General features: G+C 39.1%; 1 protein-coding gene across 2 annotated transcripts in view; it reads left to right on the plus strand.

The window, feature by feature from the left end:
* Window positions 1-22,315, plus strand: part of BMPER (BMP binding endothelial regulator) — a 145,873-nt gene that overhangs the window by 25,054 nt on the left and 98,504 nt on the right. For both annotated transcript variants that reach the window (XM_072327292.1, XM_072327291.1), the window contains exons 4-6: window positions 8,168-8,250; window positions 9,772-9,862; window positions 10,606-10,688. In XM_072327292.1, the coding sequence (XP_072183393.1) occupies window positions 8,168-8,250; window positions 9,772-9,862; window positions 10,606-10,688 (257 nt within the window). The remainder of the gene's footprint in view (window positions 1-8,167; window positions 8,251-9,771; window positions 9,863-10,605; window positions 10,689-22,315) is intronic.

A 22,315-nucleotide genomic window follows, 5' to 3' on the forward strand; every position in this document is an offset into this window, starting at 1 on the left:
CAGCGTTCAGCTGCAGCTGGGATTGACCCTGCAGCGTTTGTTCTCAGTTACTACTTTGTCAGAGTGCCAAAATGCCCTTAGGGAATGCAGGCAGGAAAAGGGAAGCTGTGATTTTTGCTGGTTGCATTTATTCTAAACACTAACAAAATATTACAAAAAAACCAAACCAAAACAACAACAATAACAAAAGACACCAGAACCTTTTTTTTTTTTTTTTTTTTTTTTTTTTTTTTTTTTTTTTTTTTTTTTTTCTTGGCATAGTTCCCATAGCCTAGAAAGGCTTAATCAGGCTTTATGAGCTGCTGCCAGCTCCCTTAGATAGCTTCAGGTCTTCATAACTTGTGAAGAAATGAATGAATGAGTGAATGAATGGGTGGCTACTGTCACTGAATACAGCTACAGGAGGATAACATCAAAATGAAAGAGTATGTTTCCAGAATGGAAACGATCACTCATGAGTCATTTGTGACACTTCTGCCAGGATATTTTATGCTGTTCTGGGGAAGGCATGAGTGCTGGGTATGTATGCCCAGTATTTCTGATAGCATAAACCATACTGGAGTTAAGAAATAGTGTATGCCAGCAGTGGTGCATCCAGCTGAGTTCTTGTGTTTAGAGTTTTGCTCACTGGTGAGCCTGAATTGCAGCTAGAGAATTTCTTCTGCAAATGACCTCATACTGAGCATAAGTCCTTTGCTCCTGCTTTGGTATCTTTTTGCTACTTAGACAATTTTTAGCACTTTGTTTTCTTCTGTGCATAAACAAAAAGGAAAAAGAAAACAGCAGCAAGTATAGCTTTTGCAATCAGAAAGAAAGTTACATTCATGGTGATGGAAACAGCATGTTGTCCAAAACACATCAAGAGATTTGGCTTTACTTAATATTTTAATTCTCCAGACCAGGAATGTACTTTAACACTGATCTTGACTTTCAGTACAGAGGACCATGGATAGTGAAGTCAAGGTCTTTCTCTGCTCTGACTGTGTGTTTGTGCAAAGTCTGGAACAGAGAAATGTAGACCTGTGATTATGGCTCCCTGCTGCAAGCAGAATGTAAACAACCCAGCATAATAGGGAAAACTTTCAGTGAGATTACTCTTCTGACAGATACTTAGTGTGGTTTATAAAACATACCATACACCTCTAGCATACTATTCATTTTGAAAGTATGAAAAAAATTAAGCCCTCTTATTACTTTAGCATAGGATAAATAGGCCACTTTTCATCTTTCATTTTATTTAATATGCTTAATGAAAACATATGAGATCACTGAGATTATAGAAATAGATTTGGCAGCATTTTCTTATTTAGTTGGTTGGAGACGTGTCACTTGGATATAGAGCTCTCTGCAACTCCAATAATAAGTTGTTTGTGATGAAATATTACCATCTCAGGGCTGTATAAAGTTTGCATTTCTAAAATTGTGCACCATACTCTACTTTTATCCTAAGAATACAAATACTCCATGCATTTACAAAGGAAAAATCAGTGGGTATTTGTCACAGCATATATCATTTGCCATTCTGGAATTTCTTTCAATACCCACATGCAATTTTTCTTTTTCTGTGTTGTTTTAACTTTTGAGAATTACTGCTTTTTCTTCCTCTCCTCTCCTGCCCTTCCCTTCATTTCCCCTTCTCTTTTCCCTTCCCCTTTCCATCCCGTCCCCACCCTTCCCTTCCCGACCCTTCCTTCCTTTTTTGTTTTTATGAATGAAGTTAGTTTAGCAAGCTGTTCTCCATTTATTAAGAGTCTACCAGAGAATGAAATCCCAGCTGAAGCAAGGGCATGGCTTTAGAATATTCAATATCCAAAGCTATCGCAGTTAATTGTGCATTTCTTGGAAAGGATATCATATTTTATGATTGAACTAATTTCCTCTACCAAGGCTGGCCTGCAAAGAAGTTAGAGTGAGATTATGAGTTTATTGCTATTCTGACTACTTTGCTAATGCTTTTCAGGAGCCTTACATTCGGCACTTAGTTTGCTTGTGAATATTCCCCTAATGAAATAGATAATACCAGTTTGGTGCCACCAGTTTGGTGGGGAACTTTGTGTGGGAGCATTTATGGGCACTATTACTCGCAGCCCATCCTTATATGCCTTAGGGCAAACTCTTGGAGATATGGGTGGATGGAAGGTTATGGGGTGGGAGGATAATCATATATTGTCGTAGTAAAAACCTTTTCACTTTCATTTGAATAATCTAATCCTGGCACTTGGATATGGGAAGGGATGGTTTGGGTTACCTATCAAGTCTGACTCTTTGGCTGACTTTTCTCACTGCCTCTCTGTCTCTCAGTGCTAATGAGCTACAGTTCTGAGCCAGGAGGCCAGTTTCTGATGCTAGGGTTCAAGTTAACCTCAACATTCATTTAGTTGTTAACTTTGTATGTCAAGTAAAGGCAGGGATTTTGTTGCAGTGACAGGTTGCTGCTAAGGATAGTATATAGACACTTATGGCGTCAGCTTTTGTTACTTCTGGCTTTGCCTAAGGAAAGGTCTCTATATCATCACTTTCTTTGAGTTAACTCTTCTTATGAAAGTCTTACTACGTATCCCTTTGGTATCTGTAATATACTATTGCCTCAACATAGTGCCTTAAATTTTAGATTTTCTTGTTCACTTGATTACTTTAATTCTCTATTTATGTAAGAATTTTTTTAATGAACTGTGTTGTCTTGTTATCATAAATACTTCTGCAGTCAAACACCGGATACCCAGACCTCAGCAATCACAGGGAACCTGTTCAGAATTCTTGTATAAGAAAATAGTATGAAATGTCTGTGGTGATACACAGATGTACTGGTACCTTGTGTGTGAGCATCATGTCCAGTGCAGCAAAGCACAAGAAAGTTCAAGGCTACTGGAGGCTTTCCAATGCTGCTTTCCCATGTAACATTGCTCTGGAACAATATGATAAACACTTTAATAGACCTACGACTGGAATAAGAATTTTCTACTTAACTTTGAAATTGTAAGATGTACTAAATGTGAATGATTTTGCTGGTGTGAGAAAATCAGGAATAAATGATGACGTTGTTCACACTTCTCACAGCCATAGGAGGTCACAGTCCTCCAGTTGTCAGCTTTGGCTAGCAAATTAGATATCAGTACAGGAATCAGTGGTAGATCTAACTATACACTATTTTAGATTTTAAGGTTCTTATGGACCCCACAAAATGACTTTCCCCCACTCCCTATGTATAGGTGAAACATGAGACATTTGGAAAGGCAAAATTCAGTTCTAGTGGGGAGCAAAACCAAAGCAGTGTGAGGGGGTGGTGTCTTACTTTCTGCTGTTATTTGTTCAGCGAACATGAGCTGGATTGCATCATATGCTTGTGAGCGCTGTGGTACCAGCATAGCTCGCTCCCATGGCCATTTTACTCCACTGTGTTGAATTCCCCTTGTATGGCCCCTGAATCTCATATCTCTTGGTCATGATGATTGCAGTGGCTCAGCTGCAAATAGGTTTGATTGTACACAGTTAGAGGGGAAAGAGTTGGATTTTCACTGTTTAGAGAATGACTTAATAAGCTTGGGAGATTTTGTATATATTTTTCTACTTCTGTGTTGATGAAAGAAAACCAGGATTACCCAATATGAAGTTCTATTTTCTAGTAGCTGTCAGCGGCTTTACCATTGTTAAGACATGTGAAAATATATTTCTAGTAAGTGTATATGTGATTCAGACTTCTCATATTTTTGCCAACAGATATAATACTACACAGTGTACAAGTTGTTTTTTATCTTGATTTCTTTTTTTCTTTTTCTTCTTTTTTTTTTTTTTTTTCCTCCTTTTTTTTTGCCTGGCTAGAACTGGTATTTAGTGTTAGCATGCCTGGATCCTCCCTGAGGATTAATTTATCAAAAACTAAATAAAACATGTCTTCTGGCTGTTTTCTTTTTCCTGATGTTTATTTTCCATGTCAATAGAGAGGTTACTTTTTCAAATATAAAGTGGAGGGAAAGCAAGAAGAAAAATGCTGAAGAAATGAGGAATGGGGAGCCAATCTATTATGCTTTATCATTTTGTCTTGCAAGAATACGGAAATGACTTGTCTATAAAATTCTCATTAGCCTAAAATAAGCAGAATTATCTTCTGGAATCTTATTAGGCAGTATCAAATAGTGTAATAAAAACTGGTTTTTGATGAACTTCTAAGGACACGGGTTGAGTTTTAGCACTACTAAATTGTCTTCTTTAGTCAGTTTCCCTCTTTTCATGATACTGCTTGGGTGTCTAGGGAAGAAAGAAGGGTCATTTAAAAATGTTGAAGAATCTGGAATGATAAATGGCTTCCTGATTGTCAGCTTGCCCAGATGCCATTAATGAAATCTGCTGTAATTTGCATCTTTTGTTGCTTCACTGCAAATCTGGCTGAGTGCTTATTTTGGAATTAAACTGCTTTCCTTCAAATTATATCAGCCAAAGATTGGTTTCTAATGTTTGAAATGAGGATGCTCAAAGAAGGTGTGTACAACATTGAACCAGAACAGATAAATTCATAAATTAGAAGAGATTAAGCTTTAGAATTAGAGTTAGAGCTATTTTTTTTTTTTTTTGGTAATTTATTACACAGGAATGAATCAAGTCTTGAAGATCATTTTGCCTTTATTAAGTCACTGTAAGGTAATTAGCAGTTTTCACTGCATATATCACAATTGAACAACTTTGAAGTGTTTGGTGGGTTGGTTTGGTTCAGATAAGCAACCTTCAGCTTGCATGTTTATTTAGGACTTATCTGAGCTGTTTGGATTGAAGGTGGTAATAGGAACAAAACCTACAAGTAGCTTAAAGTTAATATATTACATTAATAAAACACCAGCTGTTCCTAAAGGAAGAAGCAGGAAAGACTAAAGAATTAGGTCACACTTCTTGACTCACATGAATCACATTAGCTCCATTAAATTTATACAGACCAGTGATATTTAATGTCCTCTTGTATGTGGAATCCTAAAGGTTTTACTGGTGGGTTGTAAGTCACAAGAATAAAATTACCAGTTCACAGTGGACTGACTAGAATCTCTTCTCTTGGGGTTCCTCTCTTGAAAACCTCTCTAGTTCTTTCTTCCAATGTTTTTACATGTGCATTTAGTCTGGAGTAAGTGCTTAGTATTCAAGTGATTGTGCTAGGCTCTGATCATTCTTGATTTATTATTTTCTACCACTCTTCCTTTCAAATGGCGGATGGAGACAGTAACTTAATGTAATAATATTTCCAAAGGGAATTAAAATGGCTTTTAGGAACTTGAAGTATGTTAGGACATACTCTGTTGTAGAAATAGGCATCAGCACCTCCACTGAGGTCTCTGGACATGAATCATCCAGTGACTGCTGCTTTACCAACCAAATATGGTGGTGGACCTTTAACTGTGGGTGAGCAAGGATGGTTAAATCAAGTTGGCACATTAGGGCAGAAAAGTTTCACCTAGCTGAATTTGAACGAGTTTCATAGGCTTCCATGCAGTCATTAAGTGGCTTAGGAAAGTCCGGGTATGTTTTCAGATGTCAAATGAGAGATTTGTATGCTGAAAGTGAGGATCGCAAAAACTGGTTGATATGTAGGCTTTGTTTTCTTTCTTTCCATTTTGAAGAAGGGATAGTGGGCATAAGTTTGGTGCTTACGTGACACTGCTCTGAATTTTTCATTCAACCTTCTGGCCTGTGCCTATGTTTGGGAGCAGTCTCCACACCTCTAACTCCTCTTAAGACTTCTCCATTCTTGTTTCCCTTCGGAAATTTTACTTTTGCTACCTGCAGGTTCTCCCTGCCATAGAGACATTTGTTGTGCTGTCAACAAGTGCTGACAACAAACCTCTTGTGTCACCAGAGTATATGACTGACAGGTTGTGGGAGCTTGGTTTTCACCTTACTGCTTTCTGCAGAGACAATTGCTTGTTCTTCTTGGGTTCAGATGCAGCCCTGATTTTGTGATTCTGGACGGGCTAATGCTTAAACTGAAAATTTCAGTTTAATGAGCACGTCTGCACAGTACAGATTAGCCCAAGGTTTCCTACAGAGAAAAGACTTCATACTAAAAAACATGAGTGGTGAGCAAATATGTGAGTTATTTTACAGTCAAAAGTAGGTTCCAAGCTGGGCTGTGGCTCTGCATGGCGCTGAAGAGTCCAGACGTATATGGTAAAACACGTGCATGGATGTTCAGCAACACAACTTGTTCCAATTTGAGTGCTTAGTGGGCAAGCGTGCACTTGGAGTCCCAGTATGGCCTGTTTTATGCAAATAGAGGCTGCTAAAATGCTTTGCTTTTGTCAGGATTTGTGCTGGGCAGTAGAATAATGACAAAATGTTTTACAAATCATGGTTGTGGGTTTTTTTTTTGTTTGTTTGTTTTTTACAAAGATGATATTTTTCAGAATGGGACTTTAAAATGTATAGGGCTTCAAGTTCCTCATTTGACATTGACTTCCAAGGATAAGTTCTCAAACAGAGCTTTATTAATATGTTGAGAATATAAACACTCGATCATTCAGAATCACTTTGTAGGCACTTTGCTGTTGGGGGAAAAAGGTGAGATTTGAGGCTGTTATTTAGTATTTGTAAAGGATTGAGTTACCACAGCCAGCTCTTAAGACTGATGATAAACTCTTTTAAAATCATACTGGTTTCAGCTTAAGCTGGTGAGATTGCCAAATCAACTGCAGAATTATCTTATTTTGATCTTTAGTTAGCATAGAAGACCTTCTGAATTATGCAAGTACTGCCGTACAAGTCTTCTTTGGTTTAAGATCTTAACTGGAGGTAGTCAATGAGTTTGTAAATAATCTTCATACACCAGGCTTCCTTTCAATTTTGGCTTGGATACAAAATGATTTTGTTGATATTTTAAGCTCCTCAGCCATTCAGAGCTGTTACCCTAAAGTTTTCTTGCACACTGGGGTAGAAGATCTACTGGTGTAGGACTGATAACTTGTCTTTGTTTTTAGAAGGGTACAAAGTGTAGCCCAAAGCAATTCAGGACAGGGCACCCTGCACATCAAACAATGATTGGTAGAATATTTGCTGAAGTATGGGTAGGTATACGACTCCATGGCATCGTTTGACTGATCTTATCTTTGTATTTGATGATTCTGTGTCTGGACTGTCACAGTCCAGTCGAGACGTCTGTTCGTTTCTTGGGCTCTTTGATCAAGCCTGTTTTTGGTAAAATAAACTAGGAAAAAACCCTTGCAGCAGTAACAGGAAAATGGGCGTTTGATCAGAATCGTTTTGTCACTCTAAATAATTAATTTGTAATTGGTGCAATTTTACAGTGTTAAACAAACTTTTTTCTTAAATACTTTATTTCTGCTTAATGTCTGCTGTTTTATTTTATTCTTTTTTTCTCTCTTTCTCTTTTTTTTTTTCTCTTTTGCAAAATACCAGAGAACGGTGAAAAGAATGAGAAGGAAAACAGTAAGATCACATAGTCAAAAATGAGAATTATTTTTTTTTCCAAAAGGCTTTAACGAAACTTCATTTTGCATTAAAAAAAAAAACATGCACAGAACCTGCCTGTGGGTGAACCAACCTCTTTGCCGTTAGTGAAGTTGTAGCGTAACACAAAAAGTCATACAAAGCTAAACCCTGTGGGGCTCCAGAATGTTCCTACTCACCACCCACATGGAGAGCCTGATGGCTTTTAGTTTACATGGGTGTTGATCTCATGTCACGAAAGTGGAAAGGCAAAAAGAAGGGGGAGTGCTGCCCATGTCAATGAGTCCATTCTAAGCTGCACTGCCTGAAGAGCTCTCCTGGGGGATTTGGTAATGGATGGGGACAGACTGGACAACTGACATTTTTGGCTCTTCTTTCATTGTCTCTCTTCTGGTGTGGGGGGAGAATACAGGTTGCTCATGAACAGGCCACTGAATTACCAGCAACACGTATTTTTAGGCAAAATGTTGCTGATTTTGGTTTGTTTTGAATGGTCACAGTTTGTAAGCAGCCTGTCCAGTCGTGCACTAGGAGCAGACATCCAGGAGGCTGTTGCACAATCATGGCTCAATTCTGTTTGTCAGCTCTCAGCTCTGCCTCTTCTAGTAGCCTGGGGCATAGGACGGGGCACATTAAGGATGCTACTTGATGATCCTCAGCAGCAGTCTTCCAGGGAATTGATGCATTCAGCTGGACTGACATGTGCTTCTGTCTCTCCCTCCAGACTGCAGTTTTGGAGGAAAGACATACAACAGCTCTATGAGATGGCACCTCCCTAGCAATCCCTGTATTACATACCAGTGCCAGGTAAGCATGTTGTAAGTACCACAATAAGTGAGTCATGAACTTTTCCATAAAACTCAGAGCCTTTTTTTTATCCAGTTCAAATAACCCAAAATATTTTATACTCAAGGTGCAATAAGGATTTTGCATTTAAAGCAGCTGAAATCCATTCAGAAGTGACCTGCTATAACCAGACATCCAGAATTGTAGGTTGTGCATGAGCTGAGTACTCTGAGACTTAAATGATGCTGAAAACGTGGTACTTGACTGTGCCATTTCCTTCTGTCTTGACCTTGAAATAATTCCTCTTAGTGCATGAGGTATTTTCTGAAATACAAATTACTATTTTAGTAATTCAGTGCTTTTGTGCGTATGTTCTTCACATACCTGGAATGCCCTTTAGGAGAAACCCACAGTCAAATCTTTTCTTTGGTTTCTGCCCTGTTAACACTGATGCTTTTGGTAGCTTGTCTATGTGCAACCATAGCATTTGCGAGACCGACTGTTTTCAGGCACAGAACAAGTAATTGTGTAATTTTAGTTTCTGCCTGTGAGTAGCTCTGTGATTTTTGCTGATAACTTGATCCATTTCTAGTAGTGGCACTCAAGCAGCTACCAAGAATTGCAGCTATTAGAAACAAGAGAGATTACTGAGTGTGAACATCTTTCACCAATAGGAGAATAGGGTTTTGAAATTATTCTCTCTGTGATGCTTCTACTCTATGATACCAACACATATGTTTAAAGACAGATACACCAAGAAGAACAAAGATTAAGTAGCAGTATTTTGTATTGTTGCACTTAATGAAAAGAACTCAAAGATGGGATTAAGATACTCTGACCACTACACAATTCTTTATGGCCTGTTTCAGTACCTAAATGCACAACCAAGTAACCCTGTTTACCCTAGGTCCACAGGTTTAAAAAAACAAAACAAAACAAAAACAACAAAAAAACTACCAGGTTTCTCTTACCTCCAAATGCAAAGCTGCAAGCAGCAAAAAAAACATAGCAACTTTTTATGCACAGGCCAGATCCTCACACCCAGTTTTGTTGAAAAGGGCTTTGACTTGAACAAGAAGTACAGGAAATGTTAATTTACTAATACTTATCAGGAGAAGCATCAAAGACAAGCATCTCACCTCTACAAAACAAGATGCTTTTATCTGCTAAGTCTTTTTCCTCTGAGGGGAGAGGGGGAGAATACTTGTGTCTGGTTCCACCAAAGCTGCATGGCAAATTGCTAAGGCTAAGGATGCCTGATAAAGCAGGATTCTTTCTTCTAAAATGGTGCTTCCTTTCTTCCCTGATGCATTTTAAGGCAAATCCTGCATCTGGAGTCAGAGACACTCAAGTGAATCTTTTGGCTGTGGATTAACCTGCATCCTGATACCAAGCAGCAGGCACAGAAAGAAAAGGGCCTTTGACACCCAGCTCTCCACAGCATTTGCCCTGCTGTAATTGTACTGTTAATAATTGTGGATTTTAGCTTCTTAAAGCAACCACAACAATAACAACGAACATGTGTGATCTCTTCTTTTGCAGGAGGGAGTGATAATAGAGTCGGAGGTACAGTGTGTTGTTCATTGCAAAAACCCATCCAAAGTTGTGGGGATGTGTTGCCCTGTGTGTCCAGGTGAGATATTTTGTGGGGAGAATGCATGTTTTATGCGTGCAACTGTGTTTGTAATGGTAACAAGTATTACCTGGGAGTTACTCTAACTCTGCCTTTAAACTTCACTTGTACCAAAATAAGGGCCACTGGCTCATGTAATAAGCTACATGACACAAGAGAATGCTTAATATTTTTAGTGGAGAACATGTAGCCTCTGGCAATAGCTGCATGTCTTTACATCATTTTTTAGAGAATCAGTCAGCTGTTTTTTCCCCTGGCTGATGATAGGAATTTTGATTGGAGAGGAAATATAAGAGTAATCCTAAAAGAAAGACTGTTTTTTTGAAAGATAATGTGAATGCATTGCCTTTGTGAAGCAGTGGCAAATTAACCCGGTTTTATTGCTAATTTGATTCAAACAGAAATTTTATAGGCAAGTGCTGCTCCTGTTGTGATATAATGGATTTATTACACTTCAATTTTTTTCAATATCTGCCACTGTCTAACGTGAAAGTAAACAATTTATGAAAAGCTGCTTTTAAATGGAAGACCTCATTTAGACACAGCATCATTGGTACAGGTTTGTCTGCTGTAGAAGAATGCTTCCTCCAAAGAGATATTTTGGGATTCTCAAGGCCTTTGTAAAGGCTTCTGGAGTCATTTGTACAGGTGTGGATGTATGATTTACTTTTCATATTGTCCTGTGAAAGGGTATGTTGCAGTTTGCTATTCTGAGCTAAACTTCTTCAAATACTGTTTTCCAGGTTGTATATTTGAAGGGAGACATTACAATGAAGGAGAAGAATTTAGGCCTGAAGGAAATAAATGCACCAAGTGCTCTTGTGTTGTAAGTATTTGCCTTTTGGCACTGTATCTCCCTGTATGAACTTTGGAAGGCATGTTATTATTGTCAAAATAACCAAAACAATATAAGGAATTCAATGCTACTCTTCTCTTGGAATTAAGATATCTGTTGAAGATTTTTTATCCTGTGCTAATACATTGTATCACTCATATTCACAGTTTATCATCTTTTTCATGACCACACACTGTGTGCAGATAGAGCATGGTACTGGGTGTGAGTTAATGCAGAAAATTAGTGATGTTTTTTTGTAGTGGGAACATGCAGGAGAGAAAAGGCTTTTTGGGTTTCATCTATTGATCAGTTTATGGAAACCTCTAGTAAATGCTGATCCTTTGCAAGGATTCCTTTCTGCAACAAGGGCTTTTGCTCTGAATTACTGAGTGAAAGGATGAGGGTAGCCTCCCTAGGCTGTCCCAGGTGAATTTTGACTTGACGCTTAATGAAAAGGTCATATCCTGGATTTCATCCTTGACTAACAACAATATCGAGAGGAAGTAATAATTGCATCCTTTGGGTAATGAGCACAGGCTTCTCTTTCACTTCCATTAAGTTAAAAGATAATGCTGTATAGCTGGGTTAGATAACTTTGACTTCACTGGCATGATCTGTGAGACCAGTAAAATGCAAAGCTCAAATCGCTGCCTTTGTTGCAAGTGATGGGCTGGCTATCAGTAGAAAATTCAAGACTGGGGAGCTTTACTTTCCAGTGGAATGTCACCAAGTTTTCTCAGTACCAGACACAGCTCTCCTGCATCATTAAAATAAGTTTAAAAAAAAAAGGGGGGGAGGGGGGGAGAAAGAAGAATGATAGAATTAAAACAGAAATACATATTTATACACACACATTTAAGGAAGAGACTGGAGAGAACTTGGACTGTTTTGAGGAGGAAAAAAAAATCCTTCTAGTCTGTGGAATTAATGTGTACTAAACCATCACTGCTCTGGAGAAGATTTGGGCAGCTCAGGGTTGTTCGTTATTTTTGTTGGTTTTTGGTTTTGTTTGTTTGTTTGTTTGTTTTTTCCCCAGGTTTAATAATGTAATAATGAAAATATGTTGTCACCCTTGTCAGTGGCAATCTACAGCCCTGGCTCTGACTCTGGTGCCTGCCTGCTGTCCTGAGCAGAAGGGCATAACACCCTGCATTCTCATCTGGTCCCTTTGTCATTCAGATGCAGTGGTGAGGCATCCTTGGTGATGCTCCTGAGAGGAAGGCAGATCTGAGTGGTTAAGAAGTCTCTGGAGACAGGCTTTAGTCTTCTGGGGCTGTGCATTGCTTTTTCCTAAATACTAGATGGATACTGCATATTGCCCAGTGGTTAGTGTGCCAGTATCTCCTCGATCAACTTTCCTTTATACCCTAAATAGCAAAAGCAGCTATGCCTGGAAGAGCACAGTGGGGGAGTGGGATATCTCAGAGGAGAAAAGATAAAGAAATGTAGGCATACAGGGTCAGACCTGAGGGCCTTTCCTTGACAGCAACCAGTCCCCGGTACATTAGAGAAGGAAACAAATCAGCTACTGATAGTAAGAGGTTTAAAGCCTCAAGCAAGAAATGTAATGATCCCTTCTGAGAAAGGTAGTGTGATGATTTGGGATGGTAATGATATCTGTATAAAATGCCCAGCTTTAAGGCTGAATCTTATAGACTGTATAAGTGTCTGTGTGTATGCCATACCTGAATTCTCTCTGTAGTTCCTTTCTGTAGTACCTCTTGCCCATTTCCTGCAGAATATGGGCCCATGTTAATTCTTACATAATTTAAATTGGAAACAAGTTAACTGAAGCATCCTCAGGCTGCAATAGTTGCTTAGTGCCTGCTTTGCATCCATATTCTTTTGGGAATGAGTTTCCAGTGAATCTCTTATCTAAGCAGTTGTTGGGTATGCAGATACCAATCTGCTCCTGTGATACGATGGGAACAGGCTTGAGTGTGATGTGCTTTAACTTGTGCATTATTTAAAAGATTGCAAGCAGTTCCTTGCCCCAAAATAGATTTCTTCTGTGATGATTTGCAGTCGTATTTAGTGAATATATTGTGGAAATGTAATGGGGGAAGTGACAGAAATTGTTGTCAAGGTATTTCTGGGATGGTGATGGTGCAAAACACTCACTTGAGCATGAATTCTGGGGTTTGCTTAGGAATTAACTTTTTTAGTAGTGGACTATTCTGGACTACAAAGGGCATCACTGTCCTTGGGATCTGAAGGAGGCATTAAACAGGAAGAAAGCAAGGAGGGATGGCTGTGATTTGTTTTTCTAGAGAAACATAGGGCTGCTCAACACTTAATAAACCCACTACAACGAGTGATTACTTACAAAAGGAAATTTTACAGTTGCAAAATGATATGCTCAACACTCCACACGTGCCAGAAATTCAGAATTGCAGAGCCCAGTCTTCATAAGGCTCTTTGGTCCTTCAAGTCTGTGGTATTTTCAGCTGAAAGCAGTGCCTACTAGACACTATTGAGCTCCCAAGGAATGTGAAGTGGTCGTTAAGATGTTTTTTTGTTGTTGTTTTTAATGTGCATTTTCTGTGCAAACCAAGACAAAGCGGGGCATTAGGGATTGGGAATCTCTGTCTCCTTACAGGCCCCTGGCCATAAAGGATGCAACATGTGCTTCCTTCAATCCTTGCCTGCCATGTCAACTTGTTAGTGCAGTTTCTGTTTATCACCACTTGTGGTCTTTGTTATTGTCTTCTGAAAGCCAGACCAAATTCACCAGGCTCATTTCATGTAGATCACTGAAACAACCATTAGCTAATAACTTTTGGGCTGCTACCAAGCCAGGCTGCCCTCACAGGGGTGACGCAGGGATGAAAGGCTCCGTATACCATTACCACTTTCCTGAGAGATCTACTCCTTAGGGTGACTAAGATTTCTTGCTGAAAATGAAAATGTATCACCTCTCACTCAATGCATATTGCCTGTCAGGAGTGAATGAGCCAGCTTTTAATGACTCAGTTTCTCTGGGGAGATGCATTTGTGTAAGAAAGGTGGACAGGATAATAGGGATCTCCTCTCATGTCGGCTGAAACCCAGCTGTCTCTCAATAATTCATCTGTCTAGCCTGGTCCTGCTTTTCTTGATAGGCCAGCAGAGTGGTCTAGAGAGAGCTTGGATATTTTCCCTGCCATAAGCACCTACTTACGTGAAGGACTGGCTTCTTTAATCAAGTGTTATTTCACAGATACTACTTTTATGAGTCTGAGAGTGTGTTTCTGTTTGCACGGTGAGAGCACTTGGCTTACATGTTTCCTTTCTTACAGCCTGCATTGAAATAGTCAGACTATGATTATCTTAAATGTTTTCATTTTCTCTTTTGATGTAGAACATTTGCAAAAATAAAAAATAATATCAAGAGGACAGGAGGGAGAGCCAGAGAAGGAGGGAGGAGGGGAGGGTCGGCAGGAAAATGACCTTGAATGAGAGTGGTAACCATGGGGAAGCATATCTCTTAATGGCAGTATCCAAACTCATAACTAGCTGCTCTGACCACAGGCACAGTCACACACTGCCGTTACCCAGACCATGGGCGCTGTGTGTTCAAGCATGTGAGGCATGCAGTCATACAAGGGGCTGCCATGCTGAGAGCATGCTGTGCTATGGAGACATCTCTGCTGAGGGCTGATCTTCCCCTGAAGCCCCAGCTGCGAGCTGTGGGTTGTTGCATTTGGGGAACAATTGCAGGCCAGATTATGGCATTGCTGGAATGGCTGAGGGATGCGTGTATTACCAGCTGGATTGGAAATGGGATAGGTTGTGCTGTCCATCTGTCCAGCAGGGATGCATATTATGGGGCTGTCTTCACGGCTGCTCTCCTGAAATGTTGCAAAGCAAGTGAAACTTAAAGGGATGAAAGCAGAGCACAGGGGTTTGGTGAACTGAATTTAAAAGTGGCCTCAGCTCCATGTTCGTGCATACATCAAGGGCTCCTTGATGCGCAGTGGGACTCAATGTGCACACCACTGCTGGTCTGCAGGTGTACTTGTGGGTCTGTGCAGGAAATGTCTTGTTGTTTATGTTCCTGAGTGTTAGAGTGCAAAAAACTGCATAATGAAAGTTTTGCACAAAGAAAAGGAAATCACACCAAGAAATCTGTTCCTAAATCAATGAGTAACAGACGTTGCAATGGCAATAAATAAGGAGAAACTACACATGCTAGTATTTTGAACATTGAGGGTGGAATTCTTGTCTAGTTCCAGACGTAGAAAAAAAATGTGTCTTGTCTGAACTACTTATCTGGGCTCCTCTTCAGTTAATAGAGAGAGAGGTAGGATGGATTACCCTTACAGATGCCTATCTTTCTCTAGTAACTATAGGGGGAGCCTTTGTGGCTCCCATAGCCCCTTAGATGACTGAAGATAGCTGGGATGGATTCCACCCCTGCAGTCAGATCAGTGATGGAGCACCCTGATACTGCATTAAAAGATTTACTTTAACAAATATTGGGAGCTGCTGAAGTATGTTCCCACAACAACTCCAGTCTACAGGAAATCTTGTAATTAAACACGAGGAGTGCATAATTATGTGTATGGCAGTGAAGGCTGGCAGTACAAGTTGAGTCCAAATTAAAATATCCATTCTCAATGCAGTGCCAAATGCCCATCTTTCTGAATTTCCATGTACTTGACATGCTTTGATGCAGCTCCAAATTACAGCAGATGCTGTCTGCCCCACTTTGAAGTCTATGAGATAGAGACTGAATTTTAGTCAGGAGGAAAAAGTGGAGTAGGTTTTTGTTTTTGTTTTTTTTTTGTAAGAATAGTGTTTATTTGCTCAAAGTTAGTGATGTTAAGAAGTACTTGACTTATATGTGGATGAAAGTGGAGAGCAGTAAGCATTCAGAAATGGGATATGGAGAGATGTTCAGTGTTTCTCTGAAAGACCACCCGCCCCCCCTGCATTTCCAGACTTTTTGCAGTCCTGAAGGATTGGTTTTCTAGCCTAATAAGAATATAACTTTCCAGCTAGGTGTACAAGTATGGCTGTGCAGGTAGGTGTAAAAGGGTATGGACATGGTTATGCATTGAACTTCAACAAGAAAAATAATGTGACACAGACAGATAGCACTGTCCAGCTATTTGTTCTTTATCTTATTATCTTCAGACTTAGAAAAATGTATCTCCATCCTTGGAGGATGATACACTACATGCACCATGTCTGAAATATTAAATCCCATCAACTTTGGAAACAACTAGGTGATAAAACAAGGAAACTGTCCAAACTTTTGGCAATTTCTTTAAATATTGGCTGGAAAACACTGAGTATTTTATTTTATTTTATTTCCTCAGTGAATGAGCTTATAACCATTTAAAATCTTTTCTCAATTTATCTCAAAACATCTGAAAATTTTCTGAGAAACCATGTTTGATAAAAACTTAAAAATAGATTAAATAACAGTCATGACATAAATTTAAAAATGAAATTGAGAACAGTTTTTCTGAAACTTTCAGTTTTTCTGCACTCTAAACTATCAATGCAAATGTTCACAATTCAGTGTAATTATTCAGTATACATGAATTGTTTTCATAGGCACTTTGAATCTCCACAGTCAAATTTCCTCTCTCTCTGGATATCTGAACATCATCCTGCACCTCTTCCACCTGGAGATCTTTCTAGCTCACCTAATTCATGTATGCTCCCAGCTAAGTCTGTTCCTGTACTGTTCCCTTGTCACACTTTTAATTTTGGTGTGAGTTGAATCACTCTTTCTGTGCTGCAAGAGCCCACACCCAATTAAGTCTTATTTCCAAGAGAGCAGAGGTAATGAGCAGCTTCCTAAAGGTCCAGGTGACTCTTTAAGGACAATAGGCCTAGGAAATATCACATCTTTCTTCATGTCTTTCTCATATCCCTTCCTCCCTCAATGTCATTGTTTGCCGCTCCTGCTCATCAGGGATCAGTTCAAATGCACCTTCCACACTTCAGCAAGTTCCGTGCTGCTTTGACTTTGCTTCCAGCTGTTCTCCCTTTCCTCCATCATTTCACATAGGTCACATTACTTAGTTCATCTTAGTTCATCTTACTTAGAGATGTCATCTATGATCAATGTCCACTGTGTTTCTAGGGGGATATTTTCCAAATGAAGAGTAGGAAGACTGAGGAATTGTGGGGAAAAAAGCCCTCTAATTTCCTCAGGCATGACTTGTTTAGACAAAAACTGTCTTTGCAGTTTGATGACACAACATGGTATTGTAATAATTAATGAATTAAGGGATACTAGAAGATACGAAAGACTTTAAACTTCCTAAGTATCTGAGGAACCTAAATAAATGCCGGTTAACATCTCCTCATGACTGTGCCCTGCATGAAATACTAATGTTGCAGTACAGAGAAAAGAGTACAGGACTTATCATTCAAATGATATGAATGCATACTGCAGGGTGTGTGTAGCATTACTAAGGCATATAAAGAGAAAGAAAACTGACCACTTTAAAATGATGATAAAAGAAGCTTACACATTGAGAGGAGGTTGCTATAGTTCTCAAGAGCAAAGGAGCAGAGAGCTTACACTGTCAGGTGTCTGTTCCCTGTCTTGTTAAACTTTACCTAATTAACAGGCTGAGATTGATTGTTCCTATTGACAAAGAAGAATTGAGTACACAGACCTTTAACAATAACGAAGAGCTGTTAACAAGCAGTCTCTGATGAGGGGACTATTTTTTATTGGCATGGGGCTGTAATGAAGTCTGCAAACATCTCTGCTATAACTCACTCCTTGCAAAGGCAAGAAACTATCATTTAGGGAAAGCATGGCATTAAGACAGCAGAAAACAAAGAACCTGGTTAGAATAAGCAAATAAACAAAAAACCTTCTGGCCAGCAGGGGATGAAAGGGTTGCATGTGGTTTCAGAAGATTGTGCAAAGATTTTATGCAAGCCTGCTACAGCACTTCTTGTAAGAGGCTTCAAATGGGGGTATGTGTGTGGCATCTCGTGGGAACGCTTGTGTGCAAAATTGATTTGGGTCTAAGAGATTCCCACAAGTTGTGGTAGGAAGCATTAAAAGCAATAGCTCGTCAATTAACAGGGCCTTTGTTTGCCAAACATTTTATGAAGAGTCCAAGTCTCTTCTGCCTGGTGTTACAATGAGGGAAAGGATGAGAGTTTGTCACCCTTTCAGTTTAAATCAATTTGGATGTCACAAGCTTGGGGGTTGTTATCAGATAACAAAAGCTAATGATTTTAAGCTTGCACACATCCCTCTGTGTCCGGAGACAAGAGGTTTTAGTATGTACAATTGTGCTAAATGAATTTACACAAGAGTTTAATTAACTGAATAAAACCTACCTCTTTCCTCTTTTTTTTTGATTTATAAGATGAAAAAAATAAACTAGGATTGGAGACAATACAGTGTTACATATACGGCATCATATATCCCTCATAAAATATCCCTTCGCCGATATCCCCAAATACAATATTAATATCACTTTGAGCAGCATATTTATTTATTATTTATTTGTGCTGTAGCCAATGACTGTATTCATTTTTAATGTCTGTTGTAGAAGGTGTAAATTGTAGTTTGTTTGATTTGCTGTTGATTGTGATTGCCAGATCCTGTCTCAATTATCAGGCTTCCTAAATTCTCCTGGCTCTTTCCACTGTATCCTACCACTGACGACTTCTTTTCTTCCCTGGAAGTTTTAAATGTTGTTAAGAGAGCAAGTTTCCAAGCCTGCCTGTGACTGCTGTTCTCCATCTGGGACATGCAGGGATTTAAGAAAGCAGCCATATAGAAAGACTAGTCAAAGCCCTTTGGGTTCTATCAACTCTTAGAATGCTAATGAATATTTTTCTTTTTTTTCCTATTTAATGACAAGAGATAAATGCACGGGATTGTGGAGGAGAGAAAAGTGATACCCAGAAAATTTGGTTTTCAGGACTGTGTGAGTCTGAATCTTGTTATATAACTCACCTTCTTAGGCTGAGAAGTGGCATAGCCAGAATAATTAAGTGACTATCAATATAGGTGTAGGAAACAGGAAGGAAAAAGTAATGCTTTGAGACATGACAGTGATTTACTTATTCTGCCTTTAACCTGTCAGAAGTTAATTTTGACCAGGTGCCAAACTAACATAACATGTTTGGCAATCAATCTGAAGGAAAGGTGCAGAAATGCTTGAGAGCAACATGAGGTGGGAATCACAGCACGACTTAAGCCCTCATCTTCCACTGTAGGTGCTTAAATATGAAAGATGGAACCTTAAAAAAGTTTACTAACCCCGGAACCTTAAAAATGTTCTCTAACCCTGGTGATAGATGTTGCCTGAATGTCTAAGTTTCTTCCAGGAAGCCCTACTCCCACACTGCCTAAACTTCAATCCCAGTCATGACTAGAACACCATAAACTTGACAGTCCCAAGTTTCAATGAAAAAACAAGATTTTAGCTCCCTGCCAGAAGCTTTGTAATGAAGCATTGGCATTTTCCACAGAAAGTAGAGGGCTTTTGGGGCTTTTTTGTTTTGCTTTGTTTTTGTTCCTTTTTTTTTTTTTTTTTTTTTTTTTTGGTGTTTAAATAGGAGCTTAGTTAGTGGCATTATGCGATATTGTGTGCTAAAATAATTGAAATGGAAATTTCTTTATGAACTGTACTTGTGTGTCAGAGCCAATGCAATATAAAGCACAAAGTCTGGGTTTTCAGAAGATTCAGATCTGATGTTTGAAGCGTCTGAGCCCAAAAGCATTTGAGTAGCTTGCATGCTTTGTGTGCTTTCTTTTCCCTTTATTTCTTTCTCCAGAACACAGCACCAGAAGTTCTTTTGAGTGTAGGACAGAAGCTAATGTGCCCTTGCCAATAATATCTTTCTTCAGAGAAAAAAAATAAATCAGAGCTGGTCTCAGCTCTGAAAGCATAGCAATGAGGGTAGTGTTTCTTTTGCTGTCCTCAGCCCTGCATCCAAATATTAAACATGCTGGAAAAAAATATTGTAAATAAAGGAATATATGTGAAGCCTAAGTATTCTATGCTTTTCAGTGCTCAGTTTGTTCTCCGCTCTTCCTCCTAGTTGCAGCATAACTTTACTTCTCGTGGATGTATCTGAATAGCAGTTCTTAGCAATCACCGTTGCTGATGCACTATTTGCTTTCTGAGCAGCCAGCTGAGAATTGCCCCCCTCTCTGTTTTTGAAGTAGTTTTTAAGATTCCCCTGGGCTCCTGCAATTACTATTCTTCCCTCATCTAGGTTTTTATCACTGCACTTAAGTAAGCGTGGACACCTACACGTCTAGAACCATGTAGGGAGGAAAAATTCTGCACCTACTATCTTTTCTTCTACCCACTGCTTTGTAGTTGACATGGATGTGTAAAATCTTTTATCAGCAGCAATTGCAGAGCATCTGCCACTGTGACTTTTTGACGGTGAGCCTGATTCTAACACAGCAAGCGCTCTGTAAAGTAGCTAAATGGGAATAGGAACCATAAAAGTTGATACCTGGTGGAAACCAAGCCAGGCAGGCATTTTCTTTCCCCTTGGTGTTGTTACATTCCTTGTGGTCAGCAGTAATAGCTCTGCTTCCTGAAATATGGGCTGCGGGGTATTATGCTGCGTTCAAATGGGCATCACTTGAAGCTCAAGTGTTTATGCTGTTTGAAGCATACGTTCTCACTTCCTAAGTATTCAGTGCAGCAGCGATAATAGCAAGCAATTATATAAAGTGAAGAGTAAGTTACAGGAAGGACAAAGGATGGAGAACAAACATGCTTGTACATCCAGTACGACAGACTTATCATGGACCCGCATATCATGTTTGTTATTACTCACAAGATACTTTTTTTTGCAATATTTCTCTGAATCTGGCATGAGGCTAATAAAGATGATATTAATACCCATTGTGACCAAAAGGACATTTTGCATTTTTTTTTCACAATGAGTGCATCTGTTTCTATTTCTAAGTATCTTATCATTGCTGTTACGCTCTGGGAAACCCCTTATCTCAGTCTTTCTTCAAACTTACGGAAAGAGAAAATGGCATAGTTCCCACAATACACTTGGAATGTGCTTGTTTGTTCTCTGCTACTGCTCCTATGACTTTAGGGAGCAGCCCTGTATATGCTGATCATTATTATTTTTTTATTTCTGCATGATACTTCACATAGGACAAAAGGTTTCAAACTGGGAGGATGTTCTCATCTCAGAATGTGACAAGGTTTAGCAGAAGGGAGACAAGTCACACTTAGGAAGATATTTTTTCCTTCATGACATGGGGATTGTAAAACAGTGTGTAGAGCACATGGTTCTTGAAGGGGAACAAATATGGCTCAAGCTCAGTGGTACCTTGGAATTACTACAGCTAGGCAGGGTGCCAGCTTGCCCACAAAAACCCAGCTACCCACTAATTCTTTCATCTATTCTGCAATTTTGAGCTCGATCTTTTTTTTCTAAATGCTTGTGTTTATTCAAGTGGGGAAGTAAGCACGTGTCCTGAAAGTGGGCAGATGAAAGAAAAGGCAATGAGAGAATTCATCATTTCTTGTGTACAGAATTTGCACGGTATTTGTGCTCTTGCCATCAAAGCAAACCAGTAAGACTGGAAGTAGCAGCTTTAAGTCAGTATCACAAAAACAATTCTAAATGCTCATTTGAAATTCGTAGTAACTTTTATCAGATGGAACAATTTATCCTAAGGATGATGCTCACCCACAGAAGGAAAACTAAAATAAAATGTAACATACCACACGTACTCAGTCAGAATAGTCTGAAATATTCATATCTAGAATGCCAAAAAACACGTATCTGTGGTTCAGCTACAGAACAAGTATAAATGTGACTTTTATTAATTAAATGTAATTTAAGAGCACATTCTTTGGGTAGTACATAACTTTGAATGTATTAAACTCTGCTTCCCCAAATGCTGAACGTAAATTTAGATAAAATTTAGTCTTCCATAAAAGCTTGTAAAATTATGGGTATAATAAATCAGAATGTTGAAAATGTGTAGGAGTGTGACAATGTGTCTTCAGCAGCCAGAACTCCAGGATGAGGATGTGTCAGCCCTATGAAATATTATCAAACAGTGTTTCCTTCTGGTCTGTTGACAGAAATTGAGATGTTTGAAGATTCGAGGCTTACAGTTTCAATGAAGAAAAGAAAGCATTGAAAAGAGCAGGATGTAAATTTTCTATCAGAGTAGCTTATGATTATGCTTTCAGTTTTGGCTTTCAGATTGAGAATATAAACAGTCTTAAATAAGGCCCTGCTAGATACCGCCAGCTTGTATTCGAGTTAGAAAGTCTTCCCAACGTTGGCTTTGAATCCCTGGCCCTGGGGAAAAAGTTTCTTCTATCTCTTTTAAACCTGATTTCACTTAGACTTGATGTCTCCTTCTTCACCTGAATAAAACGAGGCCAAAGTTAAAAGGTTACACAAATTAAAATGAGTGTGGTTTTCTGAGATAAAATTGAGATAACGTTGCTCATAAAAATGGAATCCGGGTGTGGGTTGGGTGGCATAAAAATGGGAAACTAATTGTGACCGCTGCGAAATGTTATCACCTACTGCTAGAACGTTGTCAAAACAGCAGCCTGCTGCCTTTGAAGAGTGCTCTTTGCTATCTCTGAATTTTGAAAAACAAAGCTGTTTTCCCTGCAGTCCTACAGGATACACAA

The sequence above is a fragment of the Excalfactoria chinensis genome, chromosome 2 (genome assembly GCF_039878825.1).
Source record: "Excalfactoria chinensis isolate bCotChi1 chromosome 2, bCotChi1.hap2, whole genome shotgun sequence".
Taxonomy (NCBI): domain Eukaryota; kingdom Metazoa; phylum Chordata; class Aves; order Galliformes; family Phasianidae; genus Excalfactoria; species Excalfactoria chinensis.